This window comes from Macaca fascicularis, chromosome 3, assembly GCF_037993035.2.
Source record: "Macaca fascicularis isolate 582-1 chromosome 3, T2T-MFA8v1.1".
In the NCBI taxonomy this organism is placed as follows: Eukaryota; Metazoa; Chordata; class Mammalia; order Primates; family Cercopithecidae; genus Macaca; species Macaca fascicularis.
In genome coordinates this window covers 129244425-129260913 of record NC_088377.1, presented here as the reverse complement: position 1 = coordinate 129260913, position 16489 = coordinate 129244425, and the positions used below count along the sequence as shown (strand labels likewise).

Here is a 16489-nt window from a genome sequence, read left to right as displayed (position 1 = left end):
TTTTAGTAGAGACAGAATTTCACCATGTTGCCCAGGCTGGTCTTGAACTCCTGGCCTTAAGCAGTCCTCCCTCCCACCTCAGCCTCACAAAGTGCTGGGATTACAGGTATGAGCCACCATGCCTGTACTGCATTACCAACTCTTGGGATTATAATTTTTCATGTTTCCTTTGAAGTAATCTCCTAAACTACAAATCAGTTCTTATCAACAAATATTTATAAACCAAATATGAGTTGCTTGATTATGTTTTAAATATTAATCATGTTCTGTGTAGAACTCTTGGAATATAATATACAGCAGAAGCAGTCTCAAATGCTGGAGATGCAAGTGGAGCTCAGCAGTATGAAAGACAGAGCAACGGAACTGCAGGAGCAGCTGAGTTCTGAGAAAATGGTGGTGGCTGAACTGAGGAGTGAGCTTGCACAAACTAAACTGGAACTAGAAACAACACTCAAGGCACAGCATAAACACCTAAAGGAATTGGAGGCTTTCAGGTGTGCCAGGCTTCCTTATTATAAACATGTTACAAGGAATGGGAGTAATTTGTCATAAACACTGTGCAAATATATAACACACATGATATTTAAATACCATGCAATATAACATGCATGATGTTTAAATAGCATGCAACTGTTTTTTTCAAGGAAAAACTATAATAGAAAAAAAACTAAATTTTTCCAAATGATGAACTTATAACATATTCTCTACTGTGACTTCAGTTCTGTGTGAGACTTGTATGAGATATATTTTGACTTTGACCTTTATTTTACCATCAGCCAATTTGAAGTGATATTTATGAATGCAGTAGAATTCATGATTGAGTGAGCTGAAATATGCAAAATATTTGAAGAGACAGTGCTTGTTAAAAGAATATATTTGTTGATACAAATACTGCGATATTCTGTTGCCAAAGACACATTATAACTAGTCGTTTTTATATTGAACATTAGCTTCACACACAAATAGACATGGTGATTACCATGTTCAGTAAAAGACAAAAAATTTATTTACTTTTTATTTATTTATTCTATTTTTTATTTATTTAATTGTCTTGAGACAGAGTCTCACTCTGTCACCCAGACTGGAGTGCAGTGGTGTGATTCCAGCTCACTGCAAGTTCCACCACCTGGGTTCAAGCGATTCTCCTGCCTCAGCCTCCTGAGTGGCTGGGATTATAGGCACCCACCAGTATGCCCAGCTAATTTTTGTATTTTCAATAGAAATTGAGTTTCACCATGTTGGCCAAGCTGGTCTCGAACTCCTGACCTCAGGTAACCCACCCACCTCAGCCTCCCAAAGTGCAGGGATTACAGGTGTGAACTGCCATGCCCAGCCAAAATTTTTATTAATACTATTTTGTAACAATAAATTGCATAGTTGTTTGCATTGATAATTAATAACTAATAATTGTAGTACTAGAAACAGTTAATTTGAAGCCAGGTGTGGTGACTAATGCCTGTAATCCCAGCACTTTGGGAGGCCGAGGCAGGTGGATCACCTGAGGTCAGGAATTTGAGACCAGCCTGGCCAACATAGTGAAACCCCGTCTCTACTAAAAATACAAAAAATTAACCGGGTATGCTGTCGTACATCTGTAATCCCAGCTACTTGGGAGGGTGAGGAAGGAGGACCACTTGAACCCAGGAGGCGGAGGTTGCAGTGAGTCAAGATTGCGCCATTGCACGCCATCCTGGGTGACAAGAGGGAAACTCTGTCTCAAAAAAAAAAACAGGACCAGGCGCGGTGGCTCACGCCGGTAAATCCAGCACTTTGAGAGGCCCAGGCAGGCAGATCATGAGGTCAAGAGATTGAGACCATCCTGGCCAACATGATGAAACTCCATCTCTACTGAAAATACAAAAATTAGTTGGGCATGGTGGTGTGCGCCTGTAGTCCCAGCTACTTGGGAGGCTGAGGGAGGAAAATTGGTTTAACCCGGGAGGTGGAGGTTGCAGTGAGCCAAGATGACACTACTGCACTCCATCCTGGCGATGGAGCAAGACTCAGTCTCAAAACAAAACAAAAAAAAGAGAAAGAGTTAATTTGAAATGAACCCCAGTCAAGAATCTTTAATAGTTTATATTTTCCTCTTAGCTAGCATATTATATGCCTCAGCTTATCAGTGGAAGCTGTTTTTCTCTCTCTCATTATATGCTTCATCAACATAGCTTTATGGAAGTTCATTTGTCTTTCTGACTTAGGTTGGAAGTTAAAGATAAGACAGATGAAGTACATTTGCTTAATGACACATTAGCAAGTGAACAGAAAAAATCAAGAGAGCTCCAATGGGCTTTGGAGAAAGAGAAAGCGAAGTTGGGACACAGTGAAGAACGGGATAAAGAAGAACTTGAGGTACTGTTATCTTTGTCTTTAAATGTCTCTGGAAAATCCAGAATGATAGAAGAGAGTCTTGAGACTTTCCTCCATCTAAAATGTCAACCTTAGACTTCTTAATAAGATGCGGTAAGTTGTTCACTTAGGCATTCAATACTATATAATGTTATCTAAACAATATTATGAGGAAATGCTAATGGAATGGTGATTGGTTTGTTTGTTAGTTTGTTTTGCTACATCCAAAGATGCATATAGACTGCTCTTCTGCAACATGTTTTGGTCATGTGAATTGGTACACAGAGATAAACATGGCAATCCTGTCAGTTTAATACAGAAGTAGTTTTGGTTCCTGTTTTCTCCTAGGGAAGAGGAACAGGGATACTTTTCTGGATCCCTCACTGCTTAAGAACATTTAAAGTGAACATTGGCCCCTTTCAGAGAGACACACCCCTGCTTTGCAAGGCTCTCAGCTCAAGGCAGGTTGTACTACTACATGCAGTATCTACTTTTAATAGAGATGGAGTTGTCTCATTGGCTCAGAGCTCTTCTAGCCACTTAAATGTATGCTGCTTCATTACTTAGTGAGGTTAAGATTTTTTGAGAAAAGTATTTTACCCTTCTTTTGTTTATATTTCATGATTTTGCACTAACTACTGAACATTTAAGTTAATAAACTAAATCAGTTCTATTTTCTAATACAGATACTATCAGCATAGTATTAACAAAGGCATGGTTGTATACTTATAAAGGTTTTTTTTGTTTTGTTTTGTTTTTTTGAGTCAAAGTCTCGCTCTGTTGCCCACCCTGGAGGGCAGTGTGGCGTAATCTAGGCTCACTGCAACTTCCACCTCCCAGGTTCAAGCGATTCTCCTGCCTCAGCCTCCCAAGTAGCTGGGACTACAGGCATGTGCCACTGCACCCAGTTAATTTTTTGTATTTTTAGTAGAGACGTAGAGACAGGGTTTCACCATGTTGGCCAGGCTGGTCTTGAACTCTTGACCTCAGGTGATCTGCCCTCCTCGGCCTCCCAAAGTGCTGGGATTACAGGCGTGAGCCACCATGCCTGGCCAAGTATTTGTAATAATACTAACAAGTTCTTAAATTTGACTTTCTCATACCAGGATCTGAAGTTTTCACTTGAGAGTCAGAAACAAAGGAATCTTCAGCTAAATCTACTTTTGGAACAACAGAAACAACTACTGGACGAATCCCAGCAAAAAATAGAATCACAGAGAATGCTATATGATGCCCAGTTGTCAGAAGAACACGGTCGAAACTTAGAGCTTCAAGTACTTCTTGAATCTGAGAAAGTTCGAATTCGGGAAATGAGTAGTACCCTAGATAGGGAGCGGGAATTGCACGCACAGCTGCAGAGCAATGATGGTACTGGGCAGTCTCGGCCATCCTTGCCCTCAGAGGACCTACTGAAAGAGCTGCAGAAACAGCTAGAGGAAAAACACAGTCGCATAGTAGAACTGTTAAATGAGACTGAAAAATATAAACTGGATTCTTTGCAAACACGACAGCAAATGGAAAAAGATAGGCAGGTTCATAGGAAAACACTGCAGACAGAACAAGAGGCCAACACTGAGGGACAGAAAAAAATGCATGAGCTCCAGTCCAAAGTGGAAGATCTTCAGCGCCAGCTGGAAGAGAAAAGACAACAAGTTTATAAGTTAGACCTTGAAGGACAGAGACTACAAGGAATCATGCAGGAATTCCAGAAGCAAGAACTAGAACGAGAAGAAAAACGAGAAAGTAGAAGAATTCTGTATCAGAACCTTAATGAGGTAAACTGACAGTTTCTTTTTAGATATTTTTAAGGTAAGTACTGCAGCCCTTTGATCATTAAATTTTGATATTGGATTAAATTACTTAAATAACTGTTTGTAAATCACCTAAAAATGAAATATATAGACGTTTGTTGGATATAAACAATAATTGTGTTCCCTTAAGATAGACTGTGATATGCTCTTCACTTATAATTATTGTTTTCTTATTCTGTCCAAAATTGCCAGCCAGCCACGTGGAGCTTAACCAGTGATCGAACTAGAAATTGGGTTCTTCAACAGAAAATAGAAGGAGAAACAAAGGAATCAAACTACGCTAAATTGATTGAAATGAATGGAGGAGGAACCGGCTGTAATCATGAATTAGAAATGAGCAGACAAAAGCTTCAATGTGTAGCTTCAAAACTACAGGTTCTAGCCCAGAAAGCCTCTAAGAGGTTAGACTTTTCTGCCTGATCTTTGGGAAAGCAGCATTCTTAGGCTGGGTAGACCCCATGCCTCTTTGACAGCTAGCCAAGGGTGGGGAATTGAAATTTTAAAGGTAATGCATGTTTGCATTAGGAGGTGATATTCTTTAACAGAACTCAAATGTCTGAAAATAACTATCTAACACTTTGACCCAGGGAAGAGAGCACAGTATATAAGGGAGAAGTGATAGGTGAAGTAGAACGTCGCCTGCTCTGTAATGTTTGTGGTAGTAAACACCCCCAATTGAGAAGGTATGTTTTGACTTTTTGTCTTTTTCTTAAAGACTACAGTTTGAAATAGCAGATGATGAAGATTTCATTTGGGTTCAGGAAAATATTGATGAAATTATTTTACAACTACAGAAATTAATTGGCCAACAAGGTGAAGAGGTAATACTTTTTAAAAGTTATTTCGGAAGCATTGAGAGCAAAGATTTAATAGAAACTGAATCATTTGAAACTTGCAGCATATTGTTTATACTCTTTATAGAGTTTTATTTGTATCTTTTCATTTATTTTAAATATGAGTAATAATGCTTGCTTTCCCCCAAGAGAAGATAATGAAGGCTTGTGGGGGAAGTTAGCTTTCATTATTGTTACTGAATAATTATGTTGACCTTTTGCCGTATGGAGACAAGCTTCCTGAAAGAGTGATCTAGCTTCTATCCTCTCTACTCCGTGAAACACCCTTAGACGCCTACCAGTGTCTAAACAATTGACTAATCTGGTGAATCTTTTCAGTCTTTTTCTTGACTTCTTTGTAGCATTTGATACTTTTGATCTCTTTTATTTTCTTAAGACCTTCTCTTTCCTTGCGTGTCATGTCAGTATTCTAACATTTCTTCTGCTTCTTTCATCAGTTACCTTTATGGTTCCTCTTCCTACCCTCTTCCTTCTTTTCTGTAACCTATAACTATGAAAGCTCACACAGTCCAACACCCTGAGCTCTCACTAGACTTATTATTAAACAAATACTTATATTGAACACTTACTGTGTGCCAGATAAGTGCCAGATAGGTTCTGGAGATACAGTGAACAAATCTGACTAAAACCTCATCCTTATGGAGCTTATCTTTAGTGGACTGTGGTTCTAGTCTAAACCTCTGTCCTGTGTTCCAGGCTTATATTTTCTTTTTTGTTTTGTTTTTTGAGATGGAGTCTTACTCTGTCACCCAGGCTGGAGTGCAGTGGCGCAATCTCAACTCACTGCAACCTCTGCTTCCTGGGTTCACTCCATTCTCCTGCCTCAGCCTCCCGAATAGCTGGGACTATAGGCACTCGCCAGTAGGCCCGGCTAATTTTTTGTATTCTTTAGTAGAGATGGGGTTTCACTGTGTTAGCCAGGATGGTCTCGATCTCCTGACCTCATAATCCGCCCGCCTCGGCCTCCTAAAGTGCTGGGATTACAGCCGTGAGCCACCGCGCCCGGCCCAGGCTTATATTTTCAGTTAGTTACTAGACATTTTTCCTTAGGGAAATGTACCCCATAGTGACCCTATAGGAACCTCACAGGCACATTCCAAACTGAACTCCGTCTTCCCTTTCTCCTTCCTGCTCCAGACCCTCATTTCTAGTCATGATACCGCCCAGTTTAGAAAGCTGGAAGTCACCATAGACCACTTTCCTTCACCCTTCCCTGCACGTCTAGATAGTCACTAAGTCCTGTCCCTCTTATCTTCTAAATACCTCTCCCGCACACCCTTTACTTTCTGTCCCTTAGGCATTGCCTCCATTCAGGCTTTCAGCATTTCTTACCTGGCTGTTGAAACAACTTGCTGATAGGTCTACCTGACACGAAGATATCTTCCCTAATTTCCCCTGCTTTGTACATTACTACCAAAGGAATTTTTCCAACACATAAATTTTGTGTCGTATTTTTGCATCAAGCCTTTCATGACTCTCCATTGCCTACATTTAGGTCTGTTATTCATAAAGTAAAGCAATCTAGACTTAACAGGCAACCTATAACACCCCGAAAGGAATACACACTCGCTCAAGCCTGTGCGCCTTTTGCTTAATGTGCCCTTATCTTTTCTGCCTGGTAAATATCTACCTATTACTGAAGACTCAACTCAAGCACCAATTCATGAACTTTGTTGCTCTCGGTGCCTATTCACCCTTTATATGCATTATTCACATCCATTTGTGCTTAAGTGACCTTACACCATTTTATTTTTCCAGCCCAGCTTGGTGTCCCCAAGTACTTCTTGTGGCTCCTTGACTGAAAGACTACTGAGACAAAATGCTGAGCTGACAGGGCATATCAGTCAACTGACTGAAGAGAAGAATGACTTAAGGAACATGGTTATGAAGCTGGAAGAGCAGATCAGGTGGTATCGACAGACAGGAGCTGGTAGAGATAATGTATGTCCATTTTTAGCATCTCCATATATGAGAATTCGTGCGTGCTTGTCATTTCTGCTATCTAGTTCAAGTTTTAATCCTGTTAATGTAAAACTATCACGTACCTGATTCTTAGTAGGATCTGTAGAAAATTTTATAGGGATGACAATAATAATATTACTATTACTACTAAGTTACTAATAATTACTGTTATTTATTGGAAACCATCTCTGTACTCGACTCTGAGTTGTATACATAAAGAATGTCTAATCCGCATCCACCTTATACCTGAGAAAACTGAACTGAAGTCGTAGTCAAACCAAGATACATGTATCTCCAAAGCCAGATACTTTGCTACCTAGGCACCAACAACAGATACACAAAATGTTCAAATGTGAATCCTGACTGTTCTCTTCGGTCACTTATCAGTCATTGTGTTCATGACTCAAATAGAAGGTGCTGTTAAATTATGTCTTTCAGTCTGATAAATTACGCTGAGAATTTACTTAAAATTTTTCCATTTAAAAACAGGTATAAAATTAATTGCTAGTTTCCATAATCACCCAATATAAAGATAGAAAAGACCTGTAAGACAACTGTATGGTTAAATACATGATAACACATTTATGTGCCTTTTATAGAAATCCACTTATTATGTACATACTGGCTTGTTTTTTTCCCACTTCTCCAATACACTATTTCAGGCACAGGCTCAAAATTTGGACCCAAATGGTCTGTTAGGTCTCTTGATGTTTTTAGTTCAAAGCTCTGCTAATCTGCTAAACCTTCCCTGTGGCCAGGCTTTCTCAAGGACTTTTAGTTGTAAAACTAATGTATTTAGCAAAGGACCATGTACTTAGAGTTAGTGTATATGCATAATGTCAATTAAGATTGGCTTTGAACTTTGTCTAGGTGGGGTCAGAAAGTTGAGACTGCACCATCATTGAGCTATCTTTAATATGTTTAGCTCAGACTTTTCTTCAGAGACTTGTTCTTAAAAATCATGTAAGTAGTCTGTGGTCTTTGCAGTCTTCCAGGTTTTCATTGAATGGTGGTGCCAACATTGAAGCCATCATTGCCTCTGAAAAAGAGGTATGGAACAGAGAAAAATTGACTCTCCAGAAATCTTTGAAAAGGGCAGAGGCTGAAGTATACAAACTGAAAGCTGAACTAAGAAATGACTCTTTACTTCAAACTCTAAGCCCTGATTCTGAACATGTCACTTTAAAGGTAGGAGACATCTCCCATCTAAACATCACAGTTTGTTCTATGTTTTTGCCTTCTTTCATCTCTCACTGACCTTAAATAAATAGACTAAAGAAATTTAGGCCCAGGCACGGTGGCTCACGCCTGTAATCCCAGCACTTTGGGAGGCCAAGATGCGCGGATCACGAGGTCAGGAGATTAAAACTATCCTGGCTAACATGGTGAAACCCGTCTCTACCAAAAATACAAAAACAAAAAAAATTAGCCGGGTGTGGTGGTGGGCGCCTGTAGTCCCAGCTACTCAGGAGGCTGAGGCAGGAGAATGACATGAACCTGGGAGGCAGAGCTTGCAGTGAGCCGAGATTGCGCCACTGCACTCCAGCCTGGGTGACAGAGTGAGACTCCATCTCAAAAAAAAAAAAAAAATAGATGGTATTCAGGTTTTGTCTCTAGGTCTCTTTATTCAGTCTTTGTCATGAATGCAGGTCACAGAGGTTTGTGGAAAGGCATGCCCAGGACTGGGACCAGATTAACCTCTATTAATGGTCACAGTGACAGCATCCTGGGCTCGTGGTTCCACTTTCCCTGGTTTCGTCCCTAATAGACCAAAAGAATGTTATATGTAAGAGCATCATACTCTGTAAAATGGTAAGCCCTCTGAAAGCCTCCCTAGTGACTAATAATGAATGTTGTTAAAACTACCTTAATCAGTCAACATAAAATTCAAAACATAAAGAAAAACTTTTGGAACATTTATTCCAGTTTATGACTCTGAAGGGATAGAAAACATTAACATTTAAAAAGTTAGATTAGGCCAGGCACGGTGGCTCACACCTGTAATCCCAGCACTTTGGGAGGCCGAGGTGGGTGGATTACTGAGGTCAGGAGTTTGAGATCAGCCTGGCCAACATGGTGAAATCCCATCTGTACTAGAAATACAAAAACTAGCCAGGCATGGTGGTGGGTGCCTGTAATCCCACCTACTTAGGAGGCTGAGGTAGGAGAATTGCTTGAACCCGGGAGACAGAGGTTGCAGTGAGCCGAGATCACGCCACTGCACTCTAGCCTGGGTGAGAGAGTGAGACTCCATCTCATAAATAAATACATTAGTGACCCTAATGAAAATAGCTCTGTACAATTAAAAAAAGAAAAAAAAAAAAGATGAAATTGGGATGACAAAAATATTTGCAATTAATATTATTAATGAGGGCTAAATCCTAAAAGAAGAAGTCTAACTATTACTATTCAGACTCCATTGACTAAAAGAGGCAAAAGTGTAAAGCTTAGTTAATTTATCTTAAATTTCACCTTTGCTGATAAAGTAGAAAACAGTGATAGGATACCTGCCATTTTATTACTACTACTGTTACTACAATACTACTACTACTGCTACTTGTTAAAATCTAGGTTATTTTCCCCTGGAGAGCAGGTTGAATGTTTTCTTAATGTCTTTATGTTCTTCTCTTCCTTAAATATAGAGAATTTATGGCAAATACTTGAGGGCAGAAAGTTTTCGAAAGGCTCTCATTTACCAGAAGAAATATCTGCTGCTGTTACTGGGTGGGTTCCAGGAATGTGAAGATGCCACTTTGGCCCTGCTTGCCCGGATGGGGGGGCAGCCAGCTTTCACGGATCTAGAGGTGATCACCAATCGCCCAAAGGGCTTCACCAGGTTTCGGTCGGCCGTCAGAGTATCCATTGCAATTTCCAGGTGAAGAACTTGAAGGAAAATGCATTTTACTAATAGACTCTCTAAAAGGATTAGTTCTTTTTAATTCTCCCTCTATTCTTTTCTGGTTATACTCTATATTTGTATAGTAGGCGGTATGTGCCATCACTGAAGCATGTCTGCTTTGTTTTTCTAGGTTTTCATTGAGCAGGAATAGTGGCAGGGTATGTGTAGACTATGAAAAGGGCCTTCCTAGGTCCAGGAAGCTGGTGACTCAGAGCTGGCCTATCCAGTCAGGGTTGCCTTTTAGAAAACAATCTGGACCAGGCACAGTGCCTCATGCCTGTAATCCCAGCACTTTGGGAAGCCAAGGCGGGCAAATCACAAGGTCAGAAGATCAAGACCAGCCTGGCCAACGTGGTAAAACCCTGTCTCTACTAAAAAAACAAAAAATTAGCTGGGCGTAGTGGCAGGTGCCTATAGACCCAGCTACTCAGAGTGAGACTCTGTCAAAAAAAAGAAAAAGAAAAAGGCCGGGTGTGGTGGCTCACATCTGTAATTCCAGCACTTTGGGAGGCCAAGGCAGGCGGATCACAAGGTCAGGAGATCGAGACCATTGTGGCTATGCTGAAACCTCATCTCTACTAAAAATACAAAAAAAATTAGCCAGGCATGGTGGCGGGCGCCTATAGTCCCAGCTACTTGGGAGGCTGAGGCAGGACAATGGCGTGAACCCAGGAGGCGGAGCTTGCAGTGAGCCAAGATCGTACCACTGTACTCCAACCTGGGCGACAGAAGGAGACTCCATCTCAAAAAAAAAAAAAAATCTGAATAAGCCCATGAACAAGCTCACACATGTAAAAAAAAGATTATAACATTTAAAAATGTGCTTGACAAATTACTTCTTAGGCTGGCATACATTCATTTTCTTCATTGCTAAGATAACCCAGTTTTGGTGCCCAGCTATGGAAGGTCCTTTCCTAACTGCATTCAAGTCAGAGGTTAGCCTTTAGGGCATTGGATTTTTGCTAGTGCTTTTGTTGTTCTTTCTCTAGTAATCCCAAGCAAAGAACTCTGGTATTCATTCTGTCTGTGATTGACATGCAGCCAAGACTCAAACTACTTTGAGGACCTGGCCCACTACATTCTTCTGACCTGGTTATATGCATACAAACACCAAGGCTTCTCCATGCATCCCCCTCCCTTTTAGGAGGCAGACAGATCTTAAAGGAATTTTGCTTTTTAAAGTTCTTTCTGTCAGGTCACATCTGATGCTTCTTTAAGGAGTTTTACCCTTTTTTTCTTATTTATTTTTCTCTAAAAATATGGCACAATTTTTTAATTGGAAGCTGTCTGAGATCACCTGGTCTAGAATCTCATTCCACACTTGAAGAAACTGAGGCAGGGAGAGGTTACAAAGCCAGTAGTGATAGAGCTGGGACAACCAGCTCAGTCTCCCCAGTCTCATTCATGCTGGCTCTGGAAACAGGAACACAGGTTTTATCTTAGTGTGGGCCTCAGACCCTCCTTGCTTCTGATATTCCATATTGTAGTCTCCTGGTTTCATTTACTCTTTCTCACCTTTCATTTCCTTCATCCCCTTGTATAGAGTTAAACCAGGGTAAGTGCTGGTAGATGCATTGATGAAAAAATAATAATTCCTGCCTAAATACCTAAAGGCAGCTCACTTTCTAGTGGGGAAGACTAATATGCACAGAACTTAGAATATAATAAATAAATGGGAGGTCACAGGAGTTAGCTAGTAATTTTGATTAGAGGGATCTAGAGAGGCTTCATGAAAGCAATGTAGAAGTTGTTATTGACAAACTTCACTCTGCCCTGCTTTTTCTTATCCAAGATTATGTTTATCATATTTTGACCCTCCTAAGACGGAGCCTTGGAACTGATTCAAAATAAATCAAAACTGGTGCTCCAAAAGCTCCTTGGGCCATAATGGGGCAGGTGGTAACTTGCTGCACCTGGTTCATGAAGCTAACACTCCCATTCCTTTTGAAACCAACATTTTTTGTCCCTAATCAAAGGGACAAGAGCCTCACCCACCTTGCAGCATTCCCAGCACATTCTTATTGCCAATTTAAGGGTCTTTTTGTTCACTTCTTATTTCATCTGCCCTTTATTCTCTATTCTCTTTTCATTACTTCTCACCCTTTCTTTGCCTACTTTTCCCATCTACTTTTGCCTTCCATCTCCTTGTACCCCATTTATCCCTCAAGCCAGAACCTGATGCTGACAGTATAAGAGACCTGTAATGCCTCTTGGGAAGGGGATAAGGGGATCTTGAATCCCTATTCCTCTGTTCCAGTTGATTTTGTCACAATGGGCATTGACATAGTTTAATTGGGCAATCGTGAAATTTGACATATGTTCTATGTTCATATTTAAATGTATGATGTGATTTTTGTAGGAAGTATACATACTGTTTACATTATAGATGTGCTGTGAAATTTTATCTTGGAATCTTTTTTAGAATGAAATTTTTGGTTCGACGGTGGCATCGAGTCACAGGTTCTGGTTCCATCAATATTAACAGAGATGGCTTTGGACTGAATCAAGGTGAAGTCAAAATAGCATATTTTCTTATGTTTATGACTCTCTAAATCAGAGGTCCCCCACCCCCAGGCTATGGACCCATACTTGTCTGTGGCCTGTTAGGAACCAGGCCGCACAGCAGCAGGTGAGTGGCGGGGACTACTGCCCGAGCTCCACCTCCTGGCAGATCAGCCGTGGCATTAGATTCTCACAGGAGCACAGACCTTATTGTGAACTGCACATGTGAGGAATCTAGGTTGTGTGTTCCTTATGAGAATCTAACTAATGCCTGATGATCTGGGGTGGAACAGTTTCATCCAGAAACCATTCCGGCCCCTCTGGGTCCATGGAAAAATTGTCTTCCATGAAATGCGTCCCTGGTGCCAAAAAGGTTAGGGACTGCTGCTCTGAATTACTGCATGTGTAATACTTACCAAATAATGAATTCTGGAAACAATGTTTTCCAAAGACAAAGCCCTTATAACTGCCAAAACTAGGTAACTTCACTGTTTTTTAAAGAGGATAATAATAGCTGATTTTCATGGAGAACTTAGTCTGCACCGGGCTGTGCTCTTTTCATGTATTCTCCCAATCCTGTGATAGAAATACAGTTGTTACTATTCTCACTTTTAGATGAAAAACCGAGGCATGGAAAACACATGTCATTTGCCCCAGAATGGCCAGTAGGGAAGTGATGGAATCAGGACCAAACACTGGCAGTCTGGCTCCAGAGCCCATACTCTTCATAACTGCATTTAAGGCACTGGTTCAAGACAGGATTGCTGTTAGTCATATGGAATAATTATGAAGTTTTCATAATTTAACAATATTCAAACAGGTTTCTGAGTTTACCAAGAGGTTGTATAATAATGGTAACAGCTAAAATTCCTTCTCTCTACACCTAGAAGTGGAAACAAACTAGGGCTTGAACATTTCTGGCAATAAAGATGAGGTCCAAATCTGGGGAGCACACAGAGGTACAGAGGACACAGCATCCCTGTGCTGTGTATTCACAGTAAACCACCTTCACATCCTCTACCAGGAGCTGAGCATCCGAGAGAGGGGAAATAGCTTTGGTACCCTACACAAAGTATTTTGAAATATCATTACACTGAAACAGCTGAAATTTGTACCATAATAAGTTGTGTTTTATTAAAAGTTAGCAAATCTTGATTTTAAGTCAATAGAATGGAATGTTTACATAGTCTAATATTTTTTATCCACATCATTTCCCACAAACCACACATACTCAGACACCCCTCACCTCTCATCTACTTAGAGCTAAGGTCTTTAAAAAAGAAAGTATGCCAATTAAATAATTTTCTTTGAGACATAATTCCAGGTATCAGAAATACTCATATTCAAAAGTAAACAAAATAACATTTGAAAGCCAAATTTTTGTTTGCACTGTTTCTCCTTTAGCAAGAATAGTAAGAAATGACTATAAATAGGAGATGGTATAATATAGTATAATAGTCTTTTGAGCAGTTATCTATTTTGTAGAAATTTTTTAAGGGCTTGGGTTTTATTTTTCTTTACAAGGAATATTTTGGGTTACTTTAGGTGCAGAAAAGACTGACTCATTTTTTCATTCTTCTGGTGGGCTGGAGCTATATGGAGAACCAAGACACACAACGTATCGCTCAAGATCAGATCTGGACTATATTAGGTCCCCTTTACCATTTCAGAATAGGTAAGAATTTGAGAAAACCTGCCTGGAATTGTTAAATGTATTCATATTTAACAGAGAAAAATGGACATTTTTAGGGCTTTGACTTCTTTGCATTGAGACAGACATCTTTGTTATATGTAATTTACATAATCTGACCAGGCATGGTGGCTCACATCTATAATCCCAGCACTTTGGGAGGCTGAGGTGGGCAGATCATGAGGTCAGGAGTTCAAGACCAGCTGGTTTGAGACCAGCCTGGCCAACATGGTGAAACCCTGTCTCTACTTAAAATACAAAAAAATTAGCCGGGCATGGTGGTGGGTGCTTGTTATCCCAGCTACTGGGGAGGCTGAGGCAGGAGAATCGCTTGAACTCAAGAGGCAAAGGTTGCAGTGAGCTGAGATTGCACCACTGCACTCTAGCCTGGGCAAAAAGCAAGACTTGGTTTCCAAAAAAATAATAATAATAATGCACATAATCTAAGGCTCAATGTAAAAATGTAAACACCAGTGTTTAAATTTGTAACTGATTTCCAAGGGTATAGCAAACAAAGCTGACCAAGTGTTATTTAGTATATGCTGTGATTAGATATTGGTAAAAGTATTGATTAAAATTGATAGTCTCTGACCATTATGAAAAGCTTAACAATCTTCATGACAAGATGCATTTATACATACCCAATTTATTGAGACCTCTGCCACAAGCATTGTATTGGACATTCTTATGTTGACTTAGTAGCATCTTTGAATTTATTGAAGAGTCGTCTCTTTCTCATCCCAAACTCCAAAGCTGAAGCTTAGGGGATATACATTATGTGTGTACAAGTGACCCACCTTTTTGGGGAAGGGAGTAGAGGCAGGTTGGTAACTTGTATGCATATTTCTGGATAACTTGATTCATGTACATATTTTTAATCCTTTAGGTACCCAGGCACTCCAGCTGATTTCATTCCTGGTTCTTTAGCATGTTCTCAGCTTCAGAATTACGATCCTGACAGAGCCCTAACAGATTATATCACTCGGCTGGAGGCACTGCAAAGACGACTTGGAACTATACAGTCAGGTGCTCTAAGTTTAACCACATCTTGGCAGCACCACAGTGCTAGACCCACAGCTCCCCTTTTTTTGAAATTCTTTCACACTCATCATTAGGATAATCAAAGCTTCCAGTTTAGTGCATGAGCTATTAAGTTAGCCAAAGCTTAAACTCTTGTAACCAGCAGAGAAACTGACTTTAAATAATTTAAGTGAAAATATGATTTATCACCCCAGATCTCACTCCTCCCAAAAATGATTTCCTACTATCTTCATTCAGCGGACTGATGACACAAATGCACAATGAGCACCAATGTGCAAGGTACTCTGAGTCTACAGAGCCTTACTGGAGAACGTATTCCTAAGTAGTGCGTGGCAGAAAGTGGTAAGGCCGTGCCACAGCACTCCAGCGTGGGCAGCAAAGTGAGACCCTGTCTCAAAGAAAAAAAAAAGTGGTAAGGCATACAAATCGGGTGGAGTTAAGGAGGAAGCACTTGCTTTAAGCACTTAATGTAACCATTTTCCCTGCTACTATATTGTGCCTTTATGTATCATCCAAAAAAATTATCCCATTTTAAAATACTTCATAAGGATTCTTTTATTTTTCTTTGTTCAAAAACAAAAAGCAATTCATACTTTAAAATAAAGGTGGATTCCCTGTTCATGGAAGGAAAACCTCTTTTCCCTTTCTCACTTCAGTTCACTCCTGATTCAAAGACTTTGAATCACTTAGTAGTTTCTCTCTTCCTTCAAGAAAGCATTTGTTTAAACCCAAGCATCTTGTAGTAATAGGAAACTTTTATTATCATAGCTGAGTGTGCTTGTTGGTTTGCCTTGGCTTGTTTTGTTTTGAGCATCCAAATTTCACAAAACCCAGATTTTGAAGACCAAAAGATTTTTCAAAAATGTATGAGGTATAGAACATTCAACTTTTGAGAGCACTTTAAAAAAAACTCTATACATTAGTCTCACCTACTTTGCTATAGAGTCAGTCATGGTGATTTTTAAATATATATTCAAAATCTCTTAAAAATCAGCTTAAGTATATGGGCTGGGCACGGTGGCTCATGCCTGTAATCCCAGCACTTTGGGAGGCCGAGGCGGGCGGATCACGAGGTCAGGAGTTCAAGACCAGCCAGTTCGAGACTAGCCTGGTGAAACCCCATCTTTACTAAAAATACAAAAATAGCTGGGCATGGTGGCACGTATGTATAGTCCCAGCTACTCGGGAGGCTGAGGCAGGAGAATCGCTTGAACCCAGGAGGCGGGGGTTGCAGTGCACCAAGATCACACCACTGCATTCCAGCCTGGGCAACAGAGTAAGACTCCATGTCGGCGGAGGGTGGGGGCGGGGGGGAAGGGGGGACCAGTTTATCAGTTTAAGTATGAAGACATTTTAAGGAAAAAAGGGCTTTTAAAAAAAT

At 40.2% G+C, this 16489-nt stretch overlaps 1 protein-coding gene across 16 annotated transcripts in view; it reads left to right on the top strand.

Moving 5' to 3' along the window:
• AKAP9 (A-kinase anchoring protein 9) overlaps positions 1-16489 on the top strand; it is a 172350-nt gene that overhangs the window by 155218 nt on the left and 643 nt on the right. For 11 of the 16 annotated variants that reach the window (XR_012432694.1, XR_012432696.1, XR_012432695.1 and 8 more), the window contains 11 exons: positions 275-494; positions 2202-2352; positions 3456-4124; positions 4353-4561; positions 4876-4981; positions 6773-6955; positions 7964-8164; positions 9619-9851; positions 12298-12383; positions 13923-14052; positions 14954-16384. Coding sequence is in view for 5 of the 16 variants with exons in the window: in XM_005550257.4 (XP_005550314.3) it covers positions 275-494; positions 2202-2352; positions 3456-4124; positions 4353-4561; positions 4876-4981; positions 6773-6955; positions 7964-8164; positions 9619-9851; positions 12298-12383; positions 13923-14052; positions 14954-15093 (2328 nt within the window). In the remaining 11 variants the exon portion in view is untranslated. The remainder of the gene's footprint in view (positions 1-274; positions 495-2201; positions 2353-3455; positions 4125-4352; positions 4562-4875; positions 4982-6772; positions 6956-7963; positions 8165-9618; positions 9852-12297; positions 12384-13922; positions 14053-14953; positions 16385-16489) is intronic. The other 5 variants (XM_005550257.4, XM_005550256.4, XM_015447760.3 and 2 more) reach the window with 1 other exon arrangement.